Source organism: Pieris napi, chromosome Z, assembly GCF_905475465.1.
Source record: "Pieris napi chromosome Z, ilPieNapi1.2, whole genome shotgun sequence".
Classification (NCBI taxonomy): Eukaryota; Metazoa; Arthropoda; class Insecta; order Lepidoptera; family Pieridae; genus Pieris; species Pieris napi.
In genome coordinates, this window is record NC_062259.1 from 5,398,986 (window position 1) to 5,422,916 (window position 23,931).

General features: G+C 31.1%; 4 protein-coding genes and 1 long non-coding RNA gene across 8 annotated transcripts; 3 read left to right on the forward strand and 2 right to left on the reverse strand.

Moving 5' to 3' along the window:
* The first annotated feature begins 4,349 nt into the window (after positions 1-4,349).
* On the forward strand, positions 4,350-6,281 carry LOC125062252 (dephospho-CoA kinase domain-containing protein). Of its 2 annotated transcripts, XM_047668045.1 has the most exons (5): positions 4,350-4,522; positions 4,619-4,735; positions 4,987-5,278; positions 5,352-5,555; positions 5,929-6,281. In XM_047668045.1, exons 2-5 carry the CDS (start codon positions 4,624-4,626, stop codon positions 6,014-6,016), a joined length of 696 nt encoding a protein of 231 aa, XP_047524001.1. In that variant the 5' UTR covers positions 4,350-4,522; positions 4,619-4,623; the 3' UTR covers positions 6,017-6,281. The 2 variants fall into 2 exon arrangements, with proteins under 2 accessions (XP_047524001.1, XP_047524000.1); XM_047668044.1 differs by having other exon boundaries at positions 4,350-4,735.
* A 1,019-nt stretch (positions 6,282-7,300) lies between these two features.
* LOC125062268 lies at positions 7,301-8,923 on the reverse strand. Of its 2 annotated transcripts, XR_007119215.1 has the most exons (4): positions 8,709-8,923; positions 8,582-8,644; positions 7,576-7,974; positions 7,301-7,486 (listed from the first exon to the last, which is right to left on the reverse strand). It is a non-coding gene; the product is annotated as an uncharacterized LOC125062268 (long non-coding RNA). The 2 variants fall into 2 exon arrangements; XR_007119214.1 differs by lacking the exon at positions 7,301-7,486 and having other exon boundaries at positions 7,511-7,974.
* A 187-nt stretch (positions 8,924-9,110) lies between these two features.
* On the forward strand, positions 9,111-17,776 carry LOC125062255 (pancreas transcription factor 1 subunit alpha). Its single transcript, XM_047668048.1, has 4 exons — positions 9,111-9,407; positions 9,793-10,015; positions 10,741-10,831; positions 16,798-17,776. The coding sequence occupies exons 1-4, from the start codon at positions 9,232-9,234 to the stop codon at positions 16,944-16,946; spliced, it is 639 nt and encodes a 212-aa protein (XP_047524004.1). The 5' UTR covers positions 9,111-9,231; the 3' UTR covers positions 16,947-17,776.
* Positions 13,935-15,335, forward strand: LOC125062246 (enolase-like). The gene has a single exon (XM_047668036.1). The coding sequence runs from the start codon at positions 14,016-14,018 to the stop codon at positions 15,318-15,320; it is 1,305 nt and encodes a 434-aa protein (XP_047523992.1). The 5' UTR covers positions 13,935-14,015; the 3' UTR covers positions 15,321-15,335.
* Positions 17,777-18,837: 1,061 nt separating the features above from the next.
* LOC125062245 (lysophospholipid acyltransferase 5) lies at positions 18,838-22,977 on the reverse strand. Of its 2 annotated transcripts, XM_047668035.1 has the most exons (5): positions 22,818-22,977; positions 22,612-22,742; positions 21,504-22,222; positions 21,098-21,232; positions 18,838-20,594 (listed from the first exon to the last, which is right to left on the reverse strand). In XM_047668035.1, exons 3-5 carry the CDS (start codon positions 22,210-22,212, stop codon positions 19,987-19,989), a joined length of 1,452 nt encoding a protein of 483 aa, XP_047523991.1. In that variant the 5' UTR covers positions 22,213-22,222; positions 22,612-22,742; positions 22,818-22,977; the 3' UTR covers positions 18,838-19,986. The 2 variants fall into 2 exon arrangements, with proteins under 2 accessions (XP_047523991.1, XP_047523990.1); XM_047668034.1 differs by lacking the exon at positions 22,818-22,977 and having other exon boundaries at positions 22,612-22,797.
* Between the last annotated feature and the right edge of the window lie 954 nt (positions 22,978-23,931).

The following is a 23,931-nucleotide window of genomic DNA, read 5'->3' on the forward strand; positions in this document are numbered from 1 at the left end:
GTTAGGTTTATTTAAAAAATTATTGGGTCGCTAAGGACACAAACCCTTTATAATATAATGAATAGAAAGGTTTTAAATTATACAATTGCATTGCATCCTATGTACTTAAATGTGCATTTATACACAGCCCATTTAGAAATAAGAATTATAGCGTTCATTTGGATTTAGAAAATTGATGAAGAAGAGGAAGTATTTCCTCAAAATCATGATGGATATCATGTTTTGATTATTTTTTATAGAACAGCACACAAGTAAGTTTTAAGTTGTATCGCTGCCCATTAACACATATGTTTATTAGTTTAATATATGAATATGAATACATCTACTTACATTAATAATGAATTAATTTGATTCACATGTGTTTGATCTGTTATGTTTTCTATTATCCAATACAAACATTACTAATGTTTGTATTGCATAATAAGTTGTTATATGTATTTCATATTTGCTTATTTTTCTGTATATATCTACTATGCAACATGTTAAGGAACATAATCAACAGAGGTCCCGTATTTAAATAAAAAATAACTATGAGGGAAACATTTTTTATTTTACCACCTGTATGTTTATAATATAGGCATTAGATGTACAATATTCGTTAATTTCACCAGACTATTGCTACAGGTAAAAGAGTTATGTGAACCAATTCAACGGCTTATCAAGATATAGGCCACTTACTGCAATTGGCAAAAATAAAACTATCAAATACATAACATAATTTTTTTATTAATTCCTTACTTAAACAGGTTTTGCACTCCCATATAAACTAGTAGCAAATCACAAGAGTTATAGATACCGGCAAACATCTTGAACAAATGTCCTTGTCTGCGCAGAAGCGGTTTTTAGGTATTAATGGGAGGGGGAAGCGGGCGGTGGTGCGCGGTACGGGAGAGTGACGTGTCGATCTCGTGATTAGTAAATCAATTGACGTTTGTGTCCCGCTCTGCTATACAACGCTCAAACTTTCCCCGCTCCCGTGTTTAATGCTCAAGAAGTTTGCCGGCATCTGTACTGAATATCGCCTTTTGAGCATAGGCTGCCGAAATAGCGGTAGGTACTGTCATTTTCATACAAATTTAGATTTCGACTGTCTACGTATACACTATTTGTTAAGGCGTCTTGACCCAGGCCCAACTACCGTCGACAGACTACAGAGTATCTTTGTTATTATTTATATAGTAATTACAAATAGTCTACTTAGCGTGTGCCAATTAATCTGCATCAGTGATTCTTTTTGACGTGATAACGTCTTTAAAATCGTTTTAGTCGGGTGACATGTTCAGAAACTTGTGTCACACCAAAACCTCACGAGCGCGATCGCAGGTATAACGAGAGAGAGACGGACCGATCTCCCGTCTCATCTCGAGCGCTGCCAGTCATTCCGTGAATGTATGAAGAAAAATGTATATCATAGTCGAATAAGTAAACTTGTCATTTTACACCCGAAATTTATCATCAAAAGTGTGAATAAAACAATAGATGTAATTTAAAATTTGAAAAAATTGTTATCTTCATTAATTCCTTACTTCCCAAAAACTTATATCACCAATAAGACGTTATCACGTAAACATCTCGATCGTAAACCTACTTTACAAACAACCAATATTTTTTTACTATGCAACTTATTAGATCCTCTTGAAAATGTATGCGTGTACTAGTGTACACACATAAGAAGTGAAACTTCTTTATGACCTTATTTTACGAAAAATGATCTAGGTACTATATGAAACTTTACAGAAATTGGTTAAATAGTTAACTTAACTTAGATAAAGTTTAAAAAAAGGCTTTTATTATCATAGACATAGATATAAAAGAATACAAATAATACAATTATTTTATCCTACCTTATTACTACTAAGATTATTACAGAATTTCATTCATTGTAATATAATTATTACTATCATTGTTATCGTTATTATATATTTTTGTTTTTAATATAAATTTTATAAATTTTATGAAAGCACTACATGGTTTTTTACATAAATAATAATGATTTAAAAGCATAATTTCTATTAATAACTAAACATAATACTGCAATATTAATTAAATATAACGTGAAAAAAATTATCGAATATAAGTAACAGTACGTTGCGGTAAGCCTGGAGTTAGTTTTCAGAGGTAGGCAAACTTCACAAACAACAAATCTTGCAACTAATCAATAAATTGGATCCGAAATCGCAGGACAAGAAAAAGATTGCGCGTAACGAGAAAATGTGACGACGTCACGTGACGTAATTTTTTTTTCAACGCCGATAAAGAAGTTTCACTTCAATTATAATATTTATATAATATTGCATTACGTTTATTAATTGCCAACCATTTAGCTATCTGTTGTCACTATATGTATCTTAAATTCATCTGTAGACAGAGCATGATCTGTCGGTCACACTACACAGAACACGACTTGGAATTAGGGCGCGTTATTATCGCGCGGGGTGGCAGCCACCTTGAGGATTTTCCCCGTTATTGGGGGGAATCTAGAAGTCCTAGGGGGATTTTAGGAAGTACATTTATTTCGGGTGATTTTTAGGGGATACTTTATACAATATTTTTTTCCTAATAAACGCATGTTTCTATACAATTTATATTATAATCATTATAATTCTAGAGCCCAATCAACAAACTAAACTCCAAGCGTGGCTATAAGTGAAATATCATAAGGCTATATTATTATAAATATAATAAATTATAATATTCTGAGATCGAAACTCACTCAAATAAAAATACAGTAGTATATATTGTATAATATACTACTGTATTTTTGATGCATATTTGATATCACCGAGTGTACAAAAAAACTTTAGGGGTATGAGATGTTGGTTCTAGGGGGACGATTCTTCCAACTCCTACAGACTGTAGGAGTTGAACTACTTTTATTAAAAATCATAGTCACTCTAAGATCTGTATGAGATATTAAAGTAGTAAGTTTCCGGTCGGGGAATACCCAGAATTTGTCTTAGAAATTATGAAACCAAATTTAGGAGGTAGTAGTGTGTAATATACCTACCTATATTGCTGTTAGTAACTACGCAATTATCTATATTATAGTCAAAGTCAAATCGTTTATTTCAATTACACCATCTAAAATGGCACTTTTGAACGTCAAAAAAAAAATATAAAGATGATTCTAGCTGCCCCTTCCAAAACGTAGTTTCGTGTGGAAAAGAATGGGCAAGAAACTCCACACTTACTCTTTTAAAATAGGTTTACAATATTTTGTTACATTTGTTAAATAATTATATGTGAAGACAATGTACTCTTAGAATAAACTACTATACTAAAAAACTTGGTATACATGTTCCTCACATATTTACAAATATCTAAACCGTAGACTATTAACATTAAAGAGTAATAAAAATATTAAAAAAACACAACAAAACAGTGTGTGAGATACAAAAAAAAAATTACATTTGTAGCATTATATAAATTAAAAAAATAATAATAATAATAACAAAAATATGTTAAAGCAAAAAATCAGCAACCAATTTGATTTTGTCCAGGCTATAGAGCCAATCATAGGATTGTCCTATGGAGCAGGACCAGCATGTTTCCAAGCATTCTTATCTTGAATATAATCATCTAATTTGTAATATGCTTGTTTACAAAGTGTACTTTTAATAAAACATTTAAATTTTCGTTCATTTAGTTTTAAAATGTCACAAGGTATTTTATTGTAACATTTCACACAGTACCCCATAAATGAATTTTGAACTTTGGTTAATCTGCAAGATGGTTATATGACTAAATTGTAATTGTAATTGGTATACTGACTAAATTCGAGAAAATAATTTGTGCCTTTCGTTTCGTTCGCTTTGTCAGTTTGTTGATTGTTCTTCAACTTCAACATAACCAGTGCGTGTAGCAAGTATTTTCAAAGCCATCATTTCTGTGAAAAAAGCATAGGAAAACACGGCAAATATGTGAAGCATTATCGCGAAGAATGGGAAAAAATACCAGCATTTAAAAGAAGGTTTAAGAACTTTTTTTTACTGTTTAAGAGGGCCCTGCCTCTTAAACAGTAAAAAACATATCCTCCAGTCAGGCAAGCAGGAAATCTCTAGGAACTCTTTCGGTGGCGGTGGTGGTTGCGGGTTTGATTCCCGCCTAGGAACAAAATAATAGTTTGTACGAATCTACAAATTACGATTTGTTCCGGGAGTTCTGGATTAAGTTAGTAAAGTTAAAATTAAAAATACACTACAATTTTATTTTATTTTTATATTTGGGCTCCTTTTTTAGGCTACATATTATGCTGTGAAAAATGGCGAAATTAGTCCCGGTGTCGTTGGCAACACTGCATGGCAATTGGCATTTGGCATCACTATTCACTATTCACATTTCTGATTTCTGATTTCACTGCATTCAGCTTCGATGTTGCTTGTTAGTTGGTTTCCTTATTTACAAAAAAACATAATTAAACTTATCTGATCGTTCCTTTTCCATGAATATTTTTACATAAATATTGGGTAGTTTACTAAACACCAACATTATTATCGGCCTTAGTTGTGGGTGCTTTTAAAAGGTACACCCAATACCCATATATAAAATAACTTTATTAGTTTTTTTATCTATCAGATTTTTTTTCATAATAAAAATTATAGAACAATATAATATATAGGAAGGATGTTCATTGTGGGTCTTACAGGAGGTCTAGCTACGGGCAAAAGTACCGTACTATCTATATTTCGTGAAAATGGAATTGCTGTTATAGATGCCGATGATATTGCTAAGAAAGGTTTGCAGTATTTTGAAGTTAATTTGCAATAAAGCGCGGTATATTAAAAAAAAGTAAATGATATGTTATTTTTAAACTATATATTTATTATTATTTTATGGAAAATTACATAGTTCAGTCCTTTTTTAACTATTTCACTTATATATCAAGCAAGTTTTATGAATCCTATGCTGATTGGAATATTATATATACAAATATATTTAAATCAAAGTGTGTAGTATTTTTTAAAAACTTAATTTATCACATTTTAGTCTTGGAACCTGGAACTGTAGCATGGAAAGAAGTTAAGGAGTATTTTGGAGATGAGGTTATTAGTGATGATGGTAAAATAGATCGACTAGTTCTTGGAAACATAGTTTTCAATGATAAAGACAAAAGAATGAAACTTAATGCTATTACACATCCTAGAATCCAAAGTGCCATGATGAGAATGGCCTTCAGTTACTTCTTCTCAGGACACAGATACATAGTAATGGAAGTGCCATTACTCTTTGAAACTGGCAAAATGTTAAGATTCATGCATAAAATTATAACAGTTGTTTGGTAAGATATTTTTTTAGCTCTTCCTGGAATCTTGATATTAGAATATAGAAAAATTTAAGTTTTATTATTTCAGTGATATGGATCAACAAATTAGCAGATTATGTCAACGAAATGATTTCTCTGAAATAGTTGCAATGACTAGGATAAAATGTCAGATGCCTCTTGAAGAGAAAGTAGCCAAATCAGATTTTGTTATTGATAACTCTGGTGACATATCTTCAACTCGACAACAGACTGAAAGTATCATAAGACTCCTAAGGCGATCTAAGTTTACATGGTAAGTATTTATGTGTATTCTAACATTGGTATTCTTAACTGACTTCAAATCAAGGAAGTTATCATTTTGTTTTCTGTGTTTTAATATTTGACCTTTTAAGCTTCCAAGCATGTGTGTTACATTTTATTTGTATTCTCAAATTTCTTTGAAACTAAAAGTTGTATATGATGTATATATACAAATATGACATAATATATCAGGTACATTCCAACTTAAGGAACATCAAAATCAGTTCACAGTGAGATTAAATGTATCCACACATTTAAAGTAAATAATGTTGACAGGTATTTGAGGTCAGTTTAGTTTGTTTTAATTACTTATTCATTTTAATATTTACATATTACTTAGTTCATTTGTATTTTTTTCTTTACAGGTACTTTAGAGCCATAATATTAATATCATCTTTGTCTTTTTTATTTGGAATTGCTAACATTGCCTATAAGTTCTACTGTAAGAAATAATTATAAGTTTAAGTGCATTTCACAAATAATATGTAATACAACTATACTAGCTCTCTTTTGACACTAAGTTATTGAGTATTTAAATAAAAGAGGGTTAAATCTGCACTGAATTTTTAAGCTATCATTGTTAGTGGTGCTTGTGTTGTTTGCAAAAGTGATCAACAATAGTATTACCAATGAAAATTGTTATAATACTTTTTTTAATGTATAATATCTGCAGATATATTAGCTATTGTTATCTTTATTCAGGAGAGCAGTAATATCTTTAAAAAAAAATTCAAAAAATCTAGGCTGTGAACAAACTCACAACTTTTATTTTTAAATATTGAACTTTTTTATGATAAATTAATCAGTATTAGGATATACTTATCTGTCTTATATAATTGCAGTGTTAACAATTTATTTTAATGTGTACTTAGTCAAAACAGTGTCTAGCTTTAAAGCAAATAATATAAATTTTCTATTTTGATAAATATTAAGTATTTATTTTCAGTATGGTTTCAACTCAGTGTTTAAACAATCAATTTTCTAAGAAACTATTTGTATGATTATTGACATATTGTAAAATACATTTATGTAAGAATACTACTTATTATTATATTTTAGGATAAGACTATATGTAATTTTTTGATAAAAGGACATATTTTGTTTGAAGATTGTTCAACTATACAATTTAATTTTTGTGTACCTACAGAAACATTTTTCTTTGTTTACAAAGATTTGCAAATAGGTAAACTTATTAAAAATCCATGGAATTTTTGTTTGGTATGCAAACATGCATAAATTACCATTTCAATTATTATGTTATGAGCTTAATTGTTTACTGTATAATACATATAAATAAAAATCAAAAGGTTTTAACTGAATATTCCTCATTCCTTTCCCTATAATACCTTAAAAACATACATACAATATTTGTTATAATATAAAAAATGCTAACAATATGCTATGAAAACATATTTTAGAAATATTTATTCTGGTTTTGACTGTAAACTATAACTCTTTTTTACTATAATTCTTAACTGTGTGATTATATAAATATAACAGGCTAACCAAATACCTTCTACAATACAATGAGTTAAGGCCGATTTACATTATCTTAGTGTTTAGGAGAGTGCTTTAGTACAACTTGAAAGGCAAGTTCTTTAGCGTAGCGTTTACTAAAGCAAGTAGCGTTTACATGTTTCAACTAAAGTACTATCCTAAAGCACTCTCCTAAACACTAAAGGTCGATTTACATTATCTTAGTGTTTAGGACAGTATTTTAGTACAAGTTGAAAGGCAAGTTCTTTAGCGTAGCGTTTACTAAAGCAAGTAGCGTTTACATGTTTCAACTAAAGTACTATCCTAAAGCACTCTCCTAAACACTAAGATAATGTAAATCGGCCTTTATATGTAGTCTGAGAAGCCTATTATTTCTAAAGCGCTTCCTTGATGCTCTCGAATAAATTACATGCCGTATATCGATGACTATAACAATTAAAATACATTAAATGTTAGTTTAAAAACATTATTTATTTAAAGCAGTAATTAAACTGAATTTTAGCATTCCGCCATACCTTTAAATAATTCTGGTAAGTAAGTAAAAGTGTTTTAGCAATGCGTGAAGAAAAGGATTCGTTCTGTATTAATTAATCTCCTACACGGTAGAGTACTGATGGTCCGTACTCAATTGGGAATTACTGGTGCCCGTTGAGTTATGACTCTCTTGTTTGATAGATCTTAATATAGGTCTCAAATGAAATGGTTTTGGAGATTTTAACCTTCCTGCGGTAACGTGTTTTCTAAATATATTATTTACGTTATTTCGTATTGCAGGTGGATTTGTCGTAACTTGCGATTGAGTGATCGTTCGATTGTATATTTGTATCTGAATGACGTTTCCGTTACTGGAAGGATCGTCCTTTTTTTCGAACGTCTGCGTAAGTGGATTGTAGCTGTACGATCCGAATATTGCTCTGAAAATTCATAATTCCTTGTTACGTATTTTAAAGATTAAATAGCGATATAGATATCAATGCAAACCAATCTTCTCTCATACAAGGCGAAATAGAAGTAAGTACATACCCACCCCACCCAATGGGGCATGGGGACAAAAGTATTTAAAAAACGCAATGTTGATCAACCTTCTAAACACGATCCCGTTTTAGGGTCTAAGATATCTTATACTTGGCAGTATCTTCCTTCATCGTAAGTGTTAATTGCGCAGAAAGAAAGAAACGCATGACCTCGTTGAGACGCATGTCGCAACAATTTACACTATCATTATGATAGGTATGCCTTAATTTTACAATAGAGTACGAAATAAAAGATGTGTATACATATGCACATAAATAAGTACATTTTATGCTTTTAAAAAAGGGTGTAAAGCTTTTTTATAGAATTAATAAAACCGAAATAGTATTGCGAAAGTCAATTCCCTTAATTCTCGATATGAGAGCAATACAGCTCCCGGTATTATAATTTGAACTATTGTAGAAAAAGCGTAACTGAGCGAGTTCTTTTCTATAAGACAAAATTCGTCTATCGACATATTCTTAAAGTTAATAAATCAATAATACATACGGCTTAACAAACTCCTCAACAACGAAACGTGGCAATTTTTCTTTTCCATAAACATTGAATATTCTGAAAATTTGTAAATACATATTTAAAAATGTTTCATACAGAAATATAAGAGAAGTTAACATACATTAAAAACTGATTTATCACAAGTAAAAGGAGTATCATTATGTACTTCGACAGGTCTATGGATCTATAAATATAGTAAAATTACAGCGGTTTTTATTACTATTCTAACTTTTGTTTATTCTTATAGCATTTTTACAATATACCATAAAAATGTAATAAAATATTAAACGGAAATGGCCCAATACTATACATTTCGTATAAACGAATACGTTATTAGATAGACACTGACGTGTTGGTCATGAAAACGTATCAATCAATGAAACAATTTCACTGAACTATGTATGACAATTTGCTTAAAGAACATCCGGTTCAATAAAGAGATATGTTTATAACACGGCAAGTGGGCGGACAGGAAAATGGTGGGCGGGTCTTTGTATGGTCCGCTACAGCCCTCTGAGCAACCCTCCGAACCTCAATTCAGTTTTACGAGTCGAACAATTCGTACAATGTCGACTGCGCAGTATCTCTTTAGTAAAAAACCGTGAAATATGTTTAAAAATGAAAGTGTTTTTTAGTAATGCAATATGGATAATGCTAATTTAAACGTGTGTAATTTAGAAAATGGCATAATGCCTATGAACATAGATCGGTCTCCAAATTCTGGCCACAATTCGGACATGTTCCTTTATGATGATTCTTCAATGTCTGATGGCAGTTTATACGCTAGTGACCAAGAAAACCTTTCAATTCCACGAAAACGGTAAGAAATAATTTAATTCTATGTGCGAATTTTTAAGCTATCTTCAACATATATCATATTTACACACAATTTGCATTTTATGATTTTCTTTTATGCATTTAAGCGAAGACATTGTTTTAATTGGAAAATCCTTTCAATCTATGTTTGTGTCAAAATTAGATACGTTGCTATTGAAATTGGAACCACAATCTTAATTTATTAACAACTTGATTAAATCGTAGTTTGAGAATATTCCATCTATTCAAATATATATTTTTTTTGTTTCACAATTAGTAAGTAATTGTAGTTATTAAGTTAGGTAAGTAAATTGCCGTCTTTCCCTTAGATTAAATTTCCTATTGTTAATGAAATAACGTTTTTTTTTACTTGTTTTAACTTACAACAGGTCAGAATGTAGACGGCTGCATAAACGGCGAAGTCGGTGTCCGCAACAACAAATTCAACAACGGCAAGCAGCTAATCTGCGAGAACGGCGACGTATGCAATCAATCAATGATGCCTTCGAAGGTCTCCGGGCACATATACCAACGCTACCTTACGAAAAACGATTGTCTAAAGTCGACACACTGAAGCTCGCTATCGGCTACATAAGCTTTCTTGGAGAATTGGTAAATAACCTATAATAAACTTAAACAATATATAATTTTATTGTAGGTATACGGTCCATAAAAACCAGAAGATTGGTAATGCTCGAGTCAGTATCGTATGGTTTATAACTTACTTTTTGGAACGAAGTTCCTTATCGCGTGTTGTGAAAGGGGGCTAGACGGAAAAAATTCTTACGAAAAGTTGTCACGACACTTTTTTGCTATTTGCTATTGTAATACACCGGTTCTCGTCCGATCACCGAAGTTAAGCAACGTCGGGCGAGGTCAGTACTTGGATGGGTGACCGCCTGGGAACACCTCGTGATGTTGGCTTTTTTTTGCGTCGTAAGATTGGTGTCGAGAAAATCTATCATACTGTTATGATACCAATTAACATATAAATTAATCGAAAGGAATTTCGTTCCATCCGGGTGTCCCTTGACACCTCTAAAGTTTTTTTTTATAATGGTTCTCAATTGCTTTGCCCGACCAAGTTTATGTCGATTGGCAGGAGTAGCGGAGTACACTCCAGATACATTTGACGATTATTCTAGATTGAATATTTTTTACCAATAATCTCACACCTTTTTTACCATTACATAATAATATATTGTAGCTTTTGCAAAACGATTTTTATTTAGACCATGATTTTGTGACTAAAACAGGAGGGCGAATATATCTCTATGCGTATACAATGTGTGTGTGTATTAATATGTAATGACTCAATTATATTCTTTGGTTAAAAGGTTCGCACAGATAGAAGTTCATCAGATAACATGCTGTCAGGTGTTGGGAACGGCCAGAATAGAGAGGAACAGAAGAAAGTTATTGTGAGAGGTAATTTTGTCATTTCTATTTCATAAAACCAAAGATTGCATTACAACTTAAAAAATCGATTTAACTATGTTCTATGATATTAAATAATTCCTTGCCGATAACATTTTTACCTTTTATGATTATTATAATTGATTTATTATCGTCATACATACTAATTAGATTAAAATCTATAACTAAAGAAAACATAAGATCTTTGACATAATAGTTTACATTTCTAAACTAATTTATTTTTTGTAATTACAAACATTTAACACACAAAGACTAAGTTCCAATAGACATTTATGTTCCTAGTAATAAGCACTGGATTATATAGCTACGATTTTTTATGGGCCTTAACCACGGATTGCATCTGTTTCCTTGATCATTTTTGAATTTGACAAGTAGATAGATCAGCAGTCTCCTATGTCCAAAATACGTCGTTACTTTTTACTTCTATACCTACGTTTCTACCCTTTTTTGAACACACAACAGGTCGCTTTGTGTTCACAAGACCAGCCCTGTCTTCTTTACTTCTTCCAAATAGTTTAATCTTATACAACATGCGTAATATTTTTATACTCGCCAAATTGGTATAGGCGGGAAAAGCGCATCAAAGGTTGTTACACCACAAGACGTGTGAACCCCATTGTTGGGTCAAATAGTGCCAGGGCGCGACCCCTATTTCTGCAATTTGTTTGTACACCTTTCAGTAATCAATAGTGGTTGCTGCGTAACTAATGTCCTAATTAAGATCTTCCATTGTTTTGATGCCATATTATATTGTGGTAAAACTTCTGACTATCTTATACACATTTTCGAAATTAGTAAAATTTTTCTAATATGTACATTGTACACTCTACTTATTTAAAATGTCAAAAGCACTTTGAAACCTTGGACTTTAAAAACGTTAGGTTAGACTTTAAAAATTATATCCTACACATGAACTTTAAAATAAGCGGTTAAATTCACCATACATACATACACTCTTTTATCTTTTTATTACTAGGAAACAGTTTAATTACGATAACTAAATTTCGTCGCATGTGATAAATTGTCATCATTTGGTCCAGGTGCGTTTGGGACTAGTTCCCACGGGACATCGCGTGATCATCATTGATGTTCGTGCCGTTTATGCAATAACCATGTAAATTAATTTTTTAAAGCGATTATTGTAGCTCTGCGTTGAGTGTTCACACAAATATATGGTGTACCTAATGACATCTTCTTTGAATTGGATAAACAATAGCATAAAGTGATTATACAAATTTCTGCAATCAAAATACAAAGCCAAAATACAAGTATGTTAGTAAAAACATTGATTAACTCTCAGTGAGTCAGTCCTATGGTAATGAGAATTGAAATGAATTTTGATTAAACAAAAAACCTAGTCTTGAATAAATGAAAAAATTCAAACACCTGTAATTATAAAAATATCTAATAAACAACAGATTTTTTTTTCTTACTTTTGCTACCTCCGAATTGCACTAAATATTATACTATTTATCACTTATTAATTATTATTATTACTACAGTAATTCATGTACGTATGACTAATAATGAGATAATGAGGGGAGTATTTTTGACGCTTTTATATTTTTATTAAATTTTGCTTACTAGCTTAAGCGCAGTCATATTAGTCTATACTTTTCCTTCAATTAAAACCATTTAATAAGTTAATAATTTTAATATGGCAAAAACAGTACATTAAGATATAAGTACATGAATAATGTTTAAAATGTAATGTAAATTTTATACAAGATTTTAAGAATTACAATTACTAATTACAAAAACGACTCATGAATTACTGCATATATGCTAATGTAACAATTATTTTCACTGTAAACTTGATACACTTGAATCTTATAATTGCTTATTAATGTAAAAAAATTGTTGGGTAATAAAGTAAATATACTTAATTCATTTTCCATTTTAATATACAGCTGATGACACATCAGGAATTACAACTCAACAATTGCAACAATGTAAACAAGGGTGTGATATGAAGTGCATTAGCGAATCACGCCGTAGCAAATTTTCTATTTTGTCTTCAAGTGGGGAGGCGTGTGTATTAGATTGATATTAAGTAGCCCCTTTTAAATATGTTCATCAATATTTTCTAAGGATGCTTATAGTTTAGCCGATCGCAATATTAACGCGTTGTTTCCATATAGTATCATCTAATATAATATAATATTCTCGTGTCACTATGTGCGTTCCCGTACTCTTCCGAAACGGCTCGCCCGATTCTTATGAATTTTTTTATGCATATTGAGTATGTTTGAGAATCGGCTACTATCTATCTTTCTAATCCCTAAATGTAAAGGGTGGTCCACCCCTAAATTTTAATTTTTTAATAAAAAAAAATGTTTTTATTTTTTATGATACAACATACAAAAATACATACAACCCTTAATTTTCACCTCTCTACGATCGACCCCTATTTTTTATTTGTTGATTAAAATCTTATGACTTGAACTCTGAGGTTTATATAGAGAAACATTCACAGACAAACCTAAAAAGTTTTTATTTCGGAAAACCGAACAGTCTCTGGGTTAGCATAGCAAAATGTTCTATGTTGGTATGTACTAAAAAGGTAGGATAAGTAAAATCACATTAAGGAGCAACGAATTTCGCGGAGGCAGTTATGTCATAAAATTCCATGTTGTTGCCGTTTCATATGCCTTTTGTGTAACATTTCAAAAGGCTTATAATGAAATATAAAGAATCAAGAATTGCGCGCGGCTTTATTTCAAAATTATAAAAAAATATTATTAACAAAGGGGTGAATACTACGATTAACGCCAAGTGCGCACCGCATAATCTTTTTTTCAATTACTAAAAACACCTTATCGAAATGTTTTGTAGGATTTACATAGAGATTAGTGCGCACGTGCGACACTTTATTGACTGATTCCGAACGCGGCGAGATTTTTTATGCATTTAATTTTTGTTTAGCATTTAGTACTGGGGATATTGCTTTTTTAACATATTTTAAAATCGCATTAAGTATTTCGAAGACATGCGAAAACGATATTCAAAAATACACAAAACAAAAGATTGCATAAAGTTTTTACATATTGTAAGTCTGGCTGTTTCTTAGTAAAAGTAGAACATAAACTGACACTGATTTGATAAGTCATTCAAAATATTGTTTTTTTAATCTTTATCAAGTTTATAATAAAATATTTTAGAAAAAATTACTAAAATGCCTATAAAGATATTGCTTGCGCGTCAGATTCTCGATGCTACTGGCATTCCTACGGTAGAAGTAGATATGGTAACGGAATTGGGTTTATTCCGCATCGGCGTTCCCTCAACCGATGTGAAGAAGGTTGCAGAAGCAGTGCAGATGCGCGACGGAATCCCATCGGAGTACAATGGTAAGGGAGTACTAATGGCTGTTAAGAATATCAACACTATTATAGGACCGGAGCTTATTAAACAGAATCTAGAGGTGACCATGCAAAAAGAGATAGATCAATTTATGATAGCCCTGGATGGAACTGAAAACAAATCAAGACTTGGGTCTAATGCCATAATGGCTGTATCGCTAGTTGTCGCTAAAGCTGGCGGAGCAAAAAAAGGGGTCCCCCTGTATCGCCATATTTCTGACATGGCTGGAGTCACGAGTATAATACTTCCAGTGCCACACTTTGTTATTTTGACTGGAGGAATTATAGCTTCAAATGGATTACCATTTCAAGAATATATTATTATGCCTACTGGGGCTGCATCATTCGCAGAAGCCGTTCGAATTGGTTCTGAAATATATCATTATGTAAAAAATATTATCAAGTCCAAATACTGCATTGAAACTACGTATGTGAGTGACTCAGGCGGCTTTGCGATTCCCCTTGAAAGCCACAGAGATGCGTTGCTGTTTTTAACTGATGCCATCAAACAGTGTGGCTATGTTGGAAAAGCTGAGATTGCAATAAATGCTGCCGCTTCCGATTTATTCAAAGATGGAGCATATGATTTGGAATTTAAAAATCCTAACTCAAATCCACAAGAATACATGTCGTCTGATAAATTAGCTGAAGTCTATTTAGATAATATGAAAGAGTTTCCAGTTTGTTCAATTGAAGACGCATTCGAATATGATGATTGGGCAGCTTGGTCAACACTTGCTGCCCGAACGCAAAGTCAGCTTTTTGGTAATGACTTGACACAAACAAATCTCCGCAGGGTAGGTCTAGCGGTTGAAAAGAAAGCGGGAAATACAATTGCACTAAGATTAAACCAAGCCGGTACACTGACAGAAGTAATCGAAGCTTATAAAATATTAAAGACTAATGGATTTGGAATAGTAGTATGCGACCGTTGGGGCGACACTGATGATTTATTTCTATCGGATCTTGTAGTGGGCTTGTCCGCCGGCCAAGTGAAATGCGGAGCGCCCACTCGAGGCGAACATATTGGCAAATACAATCAAATCCTGAGAATCGAGGAAGAGTTAGGTGCTTTGTCTAAATACGCCGGTAAAAACTATCGTAATCAAATACAATAAAATTACGTAAACCTATTTAAGTACTTATTATTTTATATCCTTACGCTCTATATCTGTATTTTGACCTAAGTAGGCAATCAATACCAGGTATAGTAGAATTAATTATTTATCGGCTGCCACATTATGCGACAAGCGGTCTAATCACAGGAAATACTCATTATATCTATTGTAATATAGTCTAAACTGTTATTAATGCACTTGTAGAATCGAATTCTATTAGGGTTGCCATATCGTCGGGGCTGCTCAATAAAATGAAGTAGACGTGTAAAATTGTCTACTGTATTTTTTTTTCTTTTTAAATTGTAGAACGGCAAGAAAGTTCAAATTAACTTTTTCACGTCAGAATTTAACAATTGAAAATGAGATGGAAAATTGGTCAATCGCCATAAAAAGTCATAGAGACCACAGAGATTCATATGCGTAGGTAAACGTTGTAATGATGTTTTAACTTGAAAATGTTAGATTTTTTAGATTAAATTACGTAGTAAATAAAGTTGAGTAGTTTAATATGTTATCGGTCGTTAATGAATGGCATAGGTCAACCCTATCTTGCGATATGGTTTAGGGGCATAATAGCACGCACGTGCGTCACCCTCGGCTACACCCTAACACTACCCTATACACCGCATTCGCAAAGTTTTGTTAGCCCCCAGAGAATATTTAGACTCTCTTCAAAGTAATTGTAGATAAATAAAACTAATGTTAACGCAAGGGTGAAAGCGATTTAAATGTTTTTCATTAACTATTTAATACATGGTACAATTAATATTCTTTATCTTAATATGAAACTCCGTTTACTGTAGGAAATAGGTATTATATTAAATAATACTATAAATATTGTATATCTTTGAAGGAGTTATGACTGTAAAGTAGCATCGAAAATTATTTAAAACATATAAAGAAACTTGCTTGTATATATACCGAGGGATCCAACACGGCTGCGGGTGGGTGTTGGGCCTGCATGTTGCACCGCGCTATATTCGAAAAATTGTTACGCCACGTCTATAAGAATATTTAATCACCTTCCTAGAAGTTATAGATCGCTGCCATGTAATGTTTTCAAGGGGAAGGTGATTAGGTTTTTAAAGTCAAGGTTATAGCGTGAACGAGTATTTCGACCATTAACAATTATTATAAATGACTTAACTTCTTATTATGACATTATTTTAATGTTCTTATTATATGACATTGCAAAAAATTTATATGACATTTGCATGTCTATTTATATATGGCTGATTGTGCCGATTTTTCTCGTTGATCGATGTAATTGTACGACTCTCTTGGCAAATAAACGATTTATTTATTTATTAAAGAAATCTGAAAATAAACTCCATATTTCGTAGGTATGTGCTATTTGTATAAGAGAACGAGGCAAACTTATATTCAAAGGATTTTTTAAATAAAATTTATATGGTATTTAATTTTAAAAAAAATTAACAAAATATATACGTATTCACGTCACATAATTTTTTTTCAGGCAGTAATTTCCAGTCACATTCCCTTTCGTGGTCACGACGGGGTGACAGGCCCCCAGGTACAACTTTGCACGCCAAAATCTGGGTTCCGGAGGATCCAAGAGTATTCAATAGCACAATTGACCTCCTTGACAAAGAAGAGCTAAGATAATTTGATAAAAAAACGACACAGCCGACACTGACTTCTAAAGATTCTCTTATGATTCTCTTTTGAAATTATTTAAAATAGCATAAGCATAGGTGTGTAATGTTTATGCTAAATTGTTATGGTAACTTTGTATTACTGGCGGTAGTGTTTTAAATTATTTTACAAATTTATCCAAAGTTGTGAAGCCAAAAATTTAAAAATCGGAATGAATATTTTTTTAACTTCCACGATGAGGAATGTAATAGTATAGTATTGTAAATTATTCTATGATAAGCAATTATCTAGTCGTTGTAGATATTTTATCGTACGTTAAACTCTCTCTATATACCAAAGAAAGTAACAAATTCTAGTTATCTACAACTATATTATTTGTAAGCTAAGCAGTATAATATATATGTTCCTTTAATTTTAAAATTAGTTTTATTTTGTTAAAAGTTAGTTCGTAGCTACATACGAAACGCAATGGAAAAACGAGTACATTTTTAATCGAAATAACGCATGTTAACGAAGGGAGGAGGCGGTATCCCCCCTTCTTCAGGTGTTTGCGTTCCCAGAGGGGAACTGAGTGCCTTGAAAATTGCGACTATTTTAGGCATCACAGTTTATATGAAAATACCTACTGTTAGGTTAACAGCCTCTGATCGATTATTCTGTTTTTAAGATACCGCTGTTATTATCATAGAGAATTTTTAATATATCAACGCTCTCGTTATAACAGGACTCTTCCTGTTCTAACCTGACGAAACCACATTTATTTCAGCTTGGCTAGTAAAGAAATATCCTTAAACCCCAACTAATTTAGATAAACTTACTTAATACCGTTCTTATTCCATCCTATCAATATCAATGTAATTGTGTACATACTTGTAAAAAATGAAGGATTTTTTTCTGGTCTTGAATCTTAAACTACCTATACTACTTTACTTCTTTGAGAAATTGCTCTATGAATGGCAACTACATCCAATAGAATAGGTTTTCAACAACATTATCGCCTTATCCAAACCTTTGCGCTAAAATTTCTTATAAATAATTAATAATATATAATATAATCATCCGTCAAGTCCTCCTTTTAACTGAAAAAATGCAAATCACACACGTACAGGGCATACTCGATAATTTATTCTCATTGTTTGTAAAAGTTTTGAAATTTCAACGATTACATCGGATATTGCTGGTTGATTAAATTTTATAATAGTTGTTCTAAATTAGGTTTTTATCTTCGCGAATATTACAGTACAGTTTAAGTAGGATTAATTATTGATAATATAAATTAGATTAAGTAATTATTAAAAACTGAATTCTTTGTTTTAGTTGTAAATATGTATTTCAATACCTACAGAAACGAATCATGAAAAACATCCTTCATGGATACGATCAATAAACTGTGCTTGTCGGGATTGGTTGCAAATGTTCTTTCTCACGCTCGCTATATCACAAAGCGTTAAGCGACAACTTTAGTGAAGCAAGCATGAAGTATAGACAAAATAAATTGTGTTTGGCAGTATTAATAAAATCTGCATAAGCTTCAAGAATGAATCTGACTGGTTTCAGATTAAGATATACTAAAGTGGTAAATTCCATAAGCAAATATTTTTTTGTGACGAGTACAAAACTTTGCGATGGTGAAATTCCTTTTTTGGAAAAATCTAGACAGAACGAGAGATTGAGTTATTGTATACTTAACCATTATTGTTATGGTTAACTTTAATAACTAGCTATCAATAATGTCTCATCAGTCTTAAATATTTACAATTAATATTACACTATATTTATATGTGTACATGGGTTTAGTCATAAATGGGTTTAAAATAAATCCTGTCATCGTCCATAATCTTACAAACAATATAATTTAAATTTATCACGCGATAAACTAGGATTAAATAAAATAAAACCGTTATTAGAATAGCTCTTTATTTCTAACACAACTATTAAAAATGCATGTATAAAATCATATTCTCTTGACATTGTAACTAAATTTTCATAAATTATATACATTTCAATTAAAATTAGAATAACAAAGTGCAGTAAGGCTCACAATAAACTGATGTACATTTAACACTAATTATTCAAATTGAGCAAACCGGCCATTGATAAAATTTAAAGCAACAAATATATCTTGTCAAATCAAATGTAAATTAGTGATTACTACAATAGATTAGTGCTGACTTTAAGTTTATTCAAGAAATATAGACAGGAGTAAAAGCAATTTGTAGCATAGGTTTTAAAGATATTTGTTATACTCCTTCGATTTAGTACATCACATAAAACATTCCAAATATTGTATTCAGTTGTCTGACAAAAAAGTGAAGAAAGTTAAGTGGGTTTAGTCAAAGGTTAGTCAAAAGTTCACATAAGTAAATTACAAAACTGTGTTGGATTTGACACGCGGAAGTCATGCTAAGCGTTATAACTCAGCTCCAAATCTTATCCTAAGATTTTTCATCTTAAGAACAATAAAGTTTAGCTTAAACTGTCACGTCAATGAAAGTCTGAAGAGAAAATAAATAAATAAAATAGTAACACAATTTGTTCTGGGTTCATTTACATTTACTTAAGTACAAGTACTAAAGCACTGAAACATGACTGTTCACATGACGTTGTACAATATAATTAAAAAAGTTTAGTACATAACTTCTAAAATCATATCTTTCCTTAAATAGCGTTAATCCTCTAACTTATAAATTTACTGCCCTTACTGCCTTTTAGTGGCTAATAATTATTTCTTTAGCGACGCGATTAATGTTGACATTTGAATTTCTATTCATATGTTGTTTTTTCTTCAAAAAATTTACATAGATAACTTCAACAGGCTACTCCACAATAATATATATATAAAAAGCTTATGATTTTATGGAGCTCGGCTCGACAAGAATAATAAGCAATATTTTATTATAACCATATCATGCATCAGTACTATAATAAATGATCAGTCTACTTAATAATAATCAATATCTATTATGACTAAAAGGCATGCATTAATTTATTCATAATATTATTATTTACTATGTGCTTTATTTTTTATCTACAATTTTATTTTATACTGTTAAGAACTTTTTGGCTTTTCATCAAGTTTGGGCTTAAAGTATTTTTTAACCGCCATTTTAAGAAGTCGTTTGTATAAAAATGGCCAAGGCAAGAAAATAAAGAAACCTGAGAAAAATAAGCTGTAGTATACTTGCCACCACTTCGAAAATATTTTGAGATCAAACGGAGCCAAACTCCAACCCATAAAAACGATAGTATAAGCTTTTAGGAACACATACATAACATACTTCAAATATGAATTCCAGACCTTTTCATATAAGGTGGTTTTTGAAATAATACTTTCCATTTCTTTTTCCATAAATATAATGATGAATTCATTGAAGAATGTCATGTAATAACCAGAACGTAGTCCATGCCACAGAGCTAAAAATAAGAGTGTGAAAAACTGGCTTAAGTGACGGTTATTCAAAAACTTAAGCCTTTTGTAGATATATTCAGCTGCAAAGAAGTTTGTATTACAATTGAAACTGTCTATATAATGTTGGAATTTAGTTGCTCCTTCGAATAGCATCAGCTTGATGTTATTACAACCATCCCACTTGGCAACCATACCTTCTTTTGTTACCTCATTTCCATTGTACGACAATCCAAAACGAATGCATGAGGCTGAAAAGGTAATTTTTTTTTTATAAACCATTAGATTAGTACCCACAGTTTGTAATGGTTTATAAATATTTTAAAGCATAAATCTAGTAGGATACAGAGAGATATTCTTTTACTGTACTTGATTTGTAATGTAAATATAATTTTTTTGACATGAAAACTAAAGTTGTTCCTTTTAGTGATTTAAAACCAATTCTAGTATTATTAATTGATAAGTATTTATTAATAAGACCATAATTACATAACAGAAAACTAGTTGTAGCGAGAAAGCATAGTTTTTAAATAATTCTCCACAGCCATCAATATTCTTGTATTAAATACATCACTACATGCTGCCATTGTGTAAATATTTAAATAATTACTGAAGTAATACTAGATATTTAAATTTACTGGTTAAATTAAATCCTTATTGTATGTTAATGTCTTGCAATTGGAATTTAGTAGTTTACTAACTTTATTTTACAATTACTAATTAATACTTGGGTTACCTTAAATATTTCACTTACCTTCTGTAAGTAGCCAGCAAGAAATATACTTGTATAGAGCAAAATGAGCCCATAAGCCACAGTAAAAATGTCGGTAAAGAATAGATGTTTCCCAGAACTCATCAGACATCATATATTTAATATTGAAGACAGACACTAAAATAAATTTGATATTAATGGAATAAATTTAAGATTAACCATTTATATGTGGAAAACTATTTTATTTTAAATAGAGGAATATGAGTGTATAAATTTTTAGTTTTATAAGGAATAAATTTTAGGTTAATTAGGTAATAGAGGTTTCATATTTGACATAGCTCAAACTTTCTAGATCTTATTTCATTAAATAAGATTTTAAAAAACTAGAAAATCTTTTTAAAGCATACAAATTGGACTTAATATGGAATTATTTACGAAGTTTTCTTACCTCCTACTTGAAATGCTATTAAATAAGCAAGACCTAGAAGAAGCCTTTGCAGTGCATGTTTTTTGAGACTTTTAGATTCACTTTCAAGAGGATATTTGTCAGAAACAAAATCAATGTATCGCTTGAATGAAAATATAGGCCCAACAAGGAAACAAGCAGGAAAATAAACAAATCCAAAAAGCTCTAAGAGTGTTGGTGCCCTCTCCAAAGCAGTTATTTTATTGTTACTTGATAATTCTTTTCCCTGTTTTAATTTTTGGCCATCCCAAATATCAAACGAAAGTGCAATCAATTTTAGGGTCAGGACACAATGGGGCATTGTCCATGTTATATCATAATCCTCAGACTCTGTCATAACATATCCAACTAAAAGATATGTCATGTTAAATACAAATGTTATAATTGCATTCCATTTCCCTGGGCCAAACAACAATGTAGTAAGATATATAACAAGTGCAGGTATAGCATTATGGATAAATGACCATCCGAAATTGTAAATTGCAAGATCAACCCCCATCAACGCAAAGTAAAAATGCCTCAGTGGTTTATGTTCTTTTATCTTTGCATTGTATATAATTCCTAAAGGGTAACCCAGTAAAATTGATATTAGGAGCTTTAAAGCTGGCTCAGTAGTTCCAATTATATGGGCAAGAAATGGTACTGGGCTTAGGCCTAGCCAGCCCAAAAGTAACAAAACAAACCCAATCATGTTTTAAAACCTGGAAGAAAAAACATTTGGCTATAATATTGACTATATATTTTTAACAATGTTGGAATTAATATTGTAATTATCACTTTATCTTAACTGTGTCAATAAAACATCTAAATTTAGAGCATAAAACAAAAACATTAACTACATAGATATAGTGTTAGGATTATACATTTTATGTCCGTACATCTTATCCTGTCGCAAAACAATAAACATTTAGATATATTTCTTATAAAAAATAGGTGAATTAAAAACGTGTGCATTATATGATTGACCGCTATTGCAACTTCAAACATTCTTCTTACATTTATATAACCATTAAAACTGACTATTTAGTGTATTGTATGTTATTGATTTGTATGATAACGAGCAATTCGTACTAATAATTTCTAATTTTACCTCTTTATCATGCTTCACGAACAACAGCGAAATGTCAGCAGAAATGACGCCAAGGTGAACGATGCAGATTTGAATTTATTTTGCGAAAGATAATAAATTGGCTTTTAGCTGTAAACTCGCAATCAACTCGACTGGGAAATGAATGGCGCATAGATTAGAATTTAGTAGCACACTGCACAGAGTAAATGGCCGATGCTGGCACGTACCTGTCTACTTTGAGTTAAGTTTTTTGAAACATTAATTTTCCTTCACTAAAATTTGTTTATCTTTTTCGTCAAATACAAAGACAGAAAGAGATACTAAAGAGACTAAGTAATATTTTAGAATACGTATCTTTAATCTTAATGACCAATAAAGACATACATATTTAGAAAAGGTAAACAGATGGCATTTATCGTAGACGGACTATGGTAAACTCTTTACTCTATCTACGGCATTTGTATTTTTTGTAAGAATAGATATTGAACGATCACAGATTCATAATATCGACTCGGTAACTTAGGTATTACATAAAATTATCTACATTGCATCTACTTCGTATAGTGCTTTTCATGAAAGAAGTCCCGCGGTGATTTTTGGAACTAAATTTGACAGGTCGGCAATGTTGTCATTCGTCGATGTTATCAAGTTCGTTTGTTGTGGTAGATTTTTGTGAATTTTTAACTAGCTTAGTGCATTTTAAAGATTGATTACAATGCGAAAAGTTGTAAAAAGTTCGGCTCGAGAAATGACATTAAAGGTGAAAGAGTTCTGAAGCGGAACATAAGAATCAAGGTGTTTTAGTACCACTAAACAATGTTCGGAAGATAGTTGCCGCCATAACAGGTACTTTTTAGAGTTGCCATTTAATAATTTTTTGCTGTATTGGTGGGACTTTTATGATATAAATTCGTTTTTGCGACAAAATTGAATAAATACATAACGTGATGAAACTAGATACCTGAAATTAAAACATATATTACATAAGCATTATAAACTTAAAGTTACTATTATTTTTTAATTGTAGTGTTGTATTTAGTTAATATTATTTTAATTGTTCATAATTTAATTGCAGGTGTGTCAGAGAAAACTATAACAAGAATTACAAGCGAAGGTATAACAGCGGCGTGTACCCCGAAAAAAATTGTAACCCAACAATAATTATGCAATTAAACTCTGAATAAAAAATTGTATTGCTTTTCTTTACCCTATTTTCTCATCTTTTCCCTGTTAGTAGGTAGAACACCGCTAATATAAGTAAATAAAAATATACTTTCTACATAACAGAAATATTGTTTCATCGAAGTATGCAGAAAATAATATTATTTGATAAATTACATC

What these genes read in the sequence shown, in the direction of transcription:
- LOC125062255 (XM_047668048.1), top strand. Translation starts at nt 9,232, where the DNA reads ATGGATAATGCTAATTTAAACGTGTGTAATTTAGAAAATGGCATAATG. An exon ending in CTTTCAATTCCACGAAAACG is followed by an intron (nt 9,408 to 9,792) that starts GTAAGAAATAAT and finishes AACTTACAACAG; the next exon opens with GTCAGAATGTAGACGGCTGC. An exon ending in GAAGAAAGTTATTGTGAGAG is followed by an intron (nt 10,832 to 16,797) that starts GTAATTTTGTCA and finishes ATTTTTTTTCAG; the next exon opens with GCAGTAATTTCCAGTCACAT.
- LOC125062252 (XM_047668044.1), top strand. Translation starts at nt 4,624, where the DNA reads ATGTTCATTGTGGGTCTTACAGGAGGTCTAGCTACGGGCAAAAGTACC. An exon ending in CGATGATATTGCTAAGAAAG is followed by an intron (nt 4,736 to 4,986) that starts GTTTGCAGTATT and finishes ATCACATTTTAG; the next exon opens with TCTTGGAACCTGGAACTGTA. An exon ending in AGGCGATCTAAGTTTACATG is followed by an intron (nt 5,556 to 5,928) that starts GTAAGTATTTAT and finishes TTTTCTTTACAG; the next exon opens with GTACTTTAGAGCCATAATAT.
- LOC125062246 (XM_047668036.1), top strand. Translation starts at nt 14,016, where the DNA reads ATGCCTATAAAGATATTGCTTGCGCGTCAGATTCTCGATGCTACTGGC.
- LOC125062245 (XM_047668035.1), bottom strand. Translation starts at nt 22,212, where the DNA reads ATGATTGGGTTTGTTTTGTTACTTTTGGGCTGGCTAGGCCTAAGCCCA. An exon ending in AATAGCATTTCAAGTAGGAG is followed by an intron (nt 21,233 to 21,503) that starts GTAAGAAAACTT and finishes AATTTATTTTAG; the next exon opens with TGTCTGTCTTCAATATTAAA. An exon ending in TTGCTGGCTACTTACAGAAG is followed by an intron (nt 20,595 to 21,097) that starts GTAAGTGAAATA and finishes TTACCTTTTCAG; the next exon opens with CCTCATGCATTCGTTTTGGA.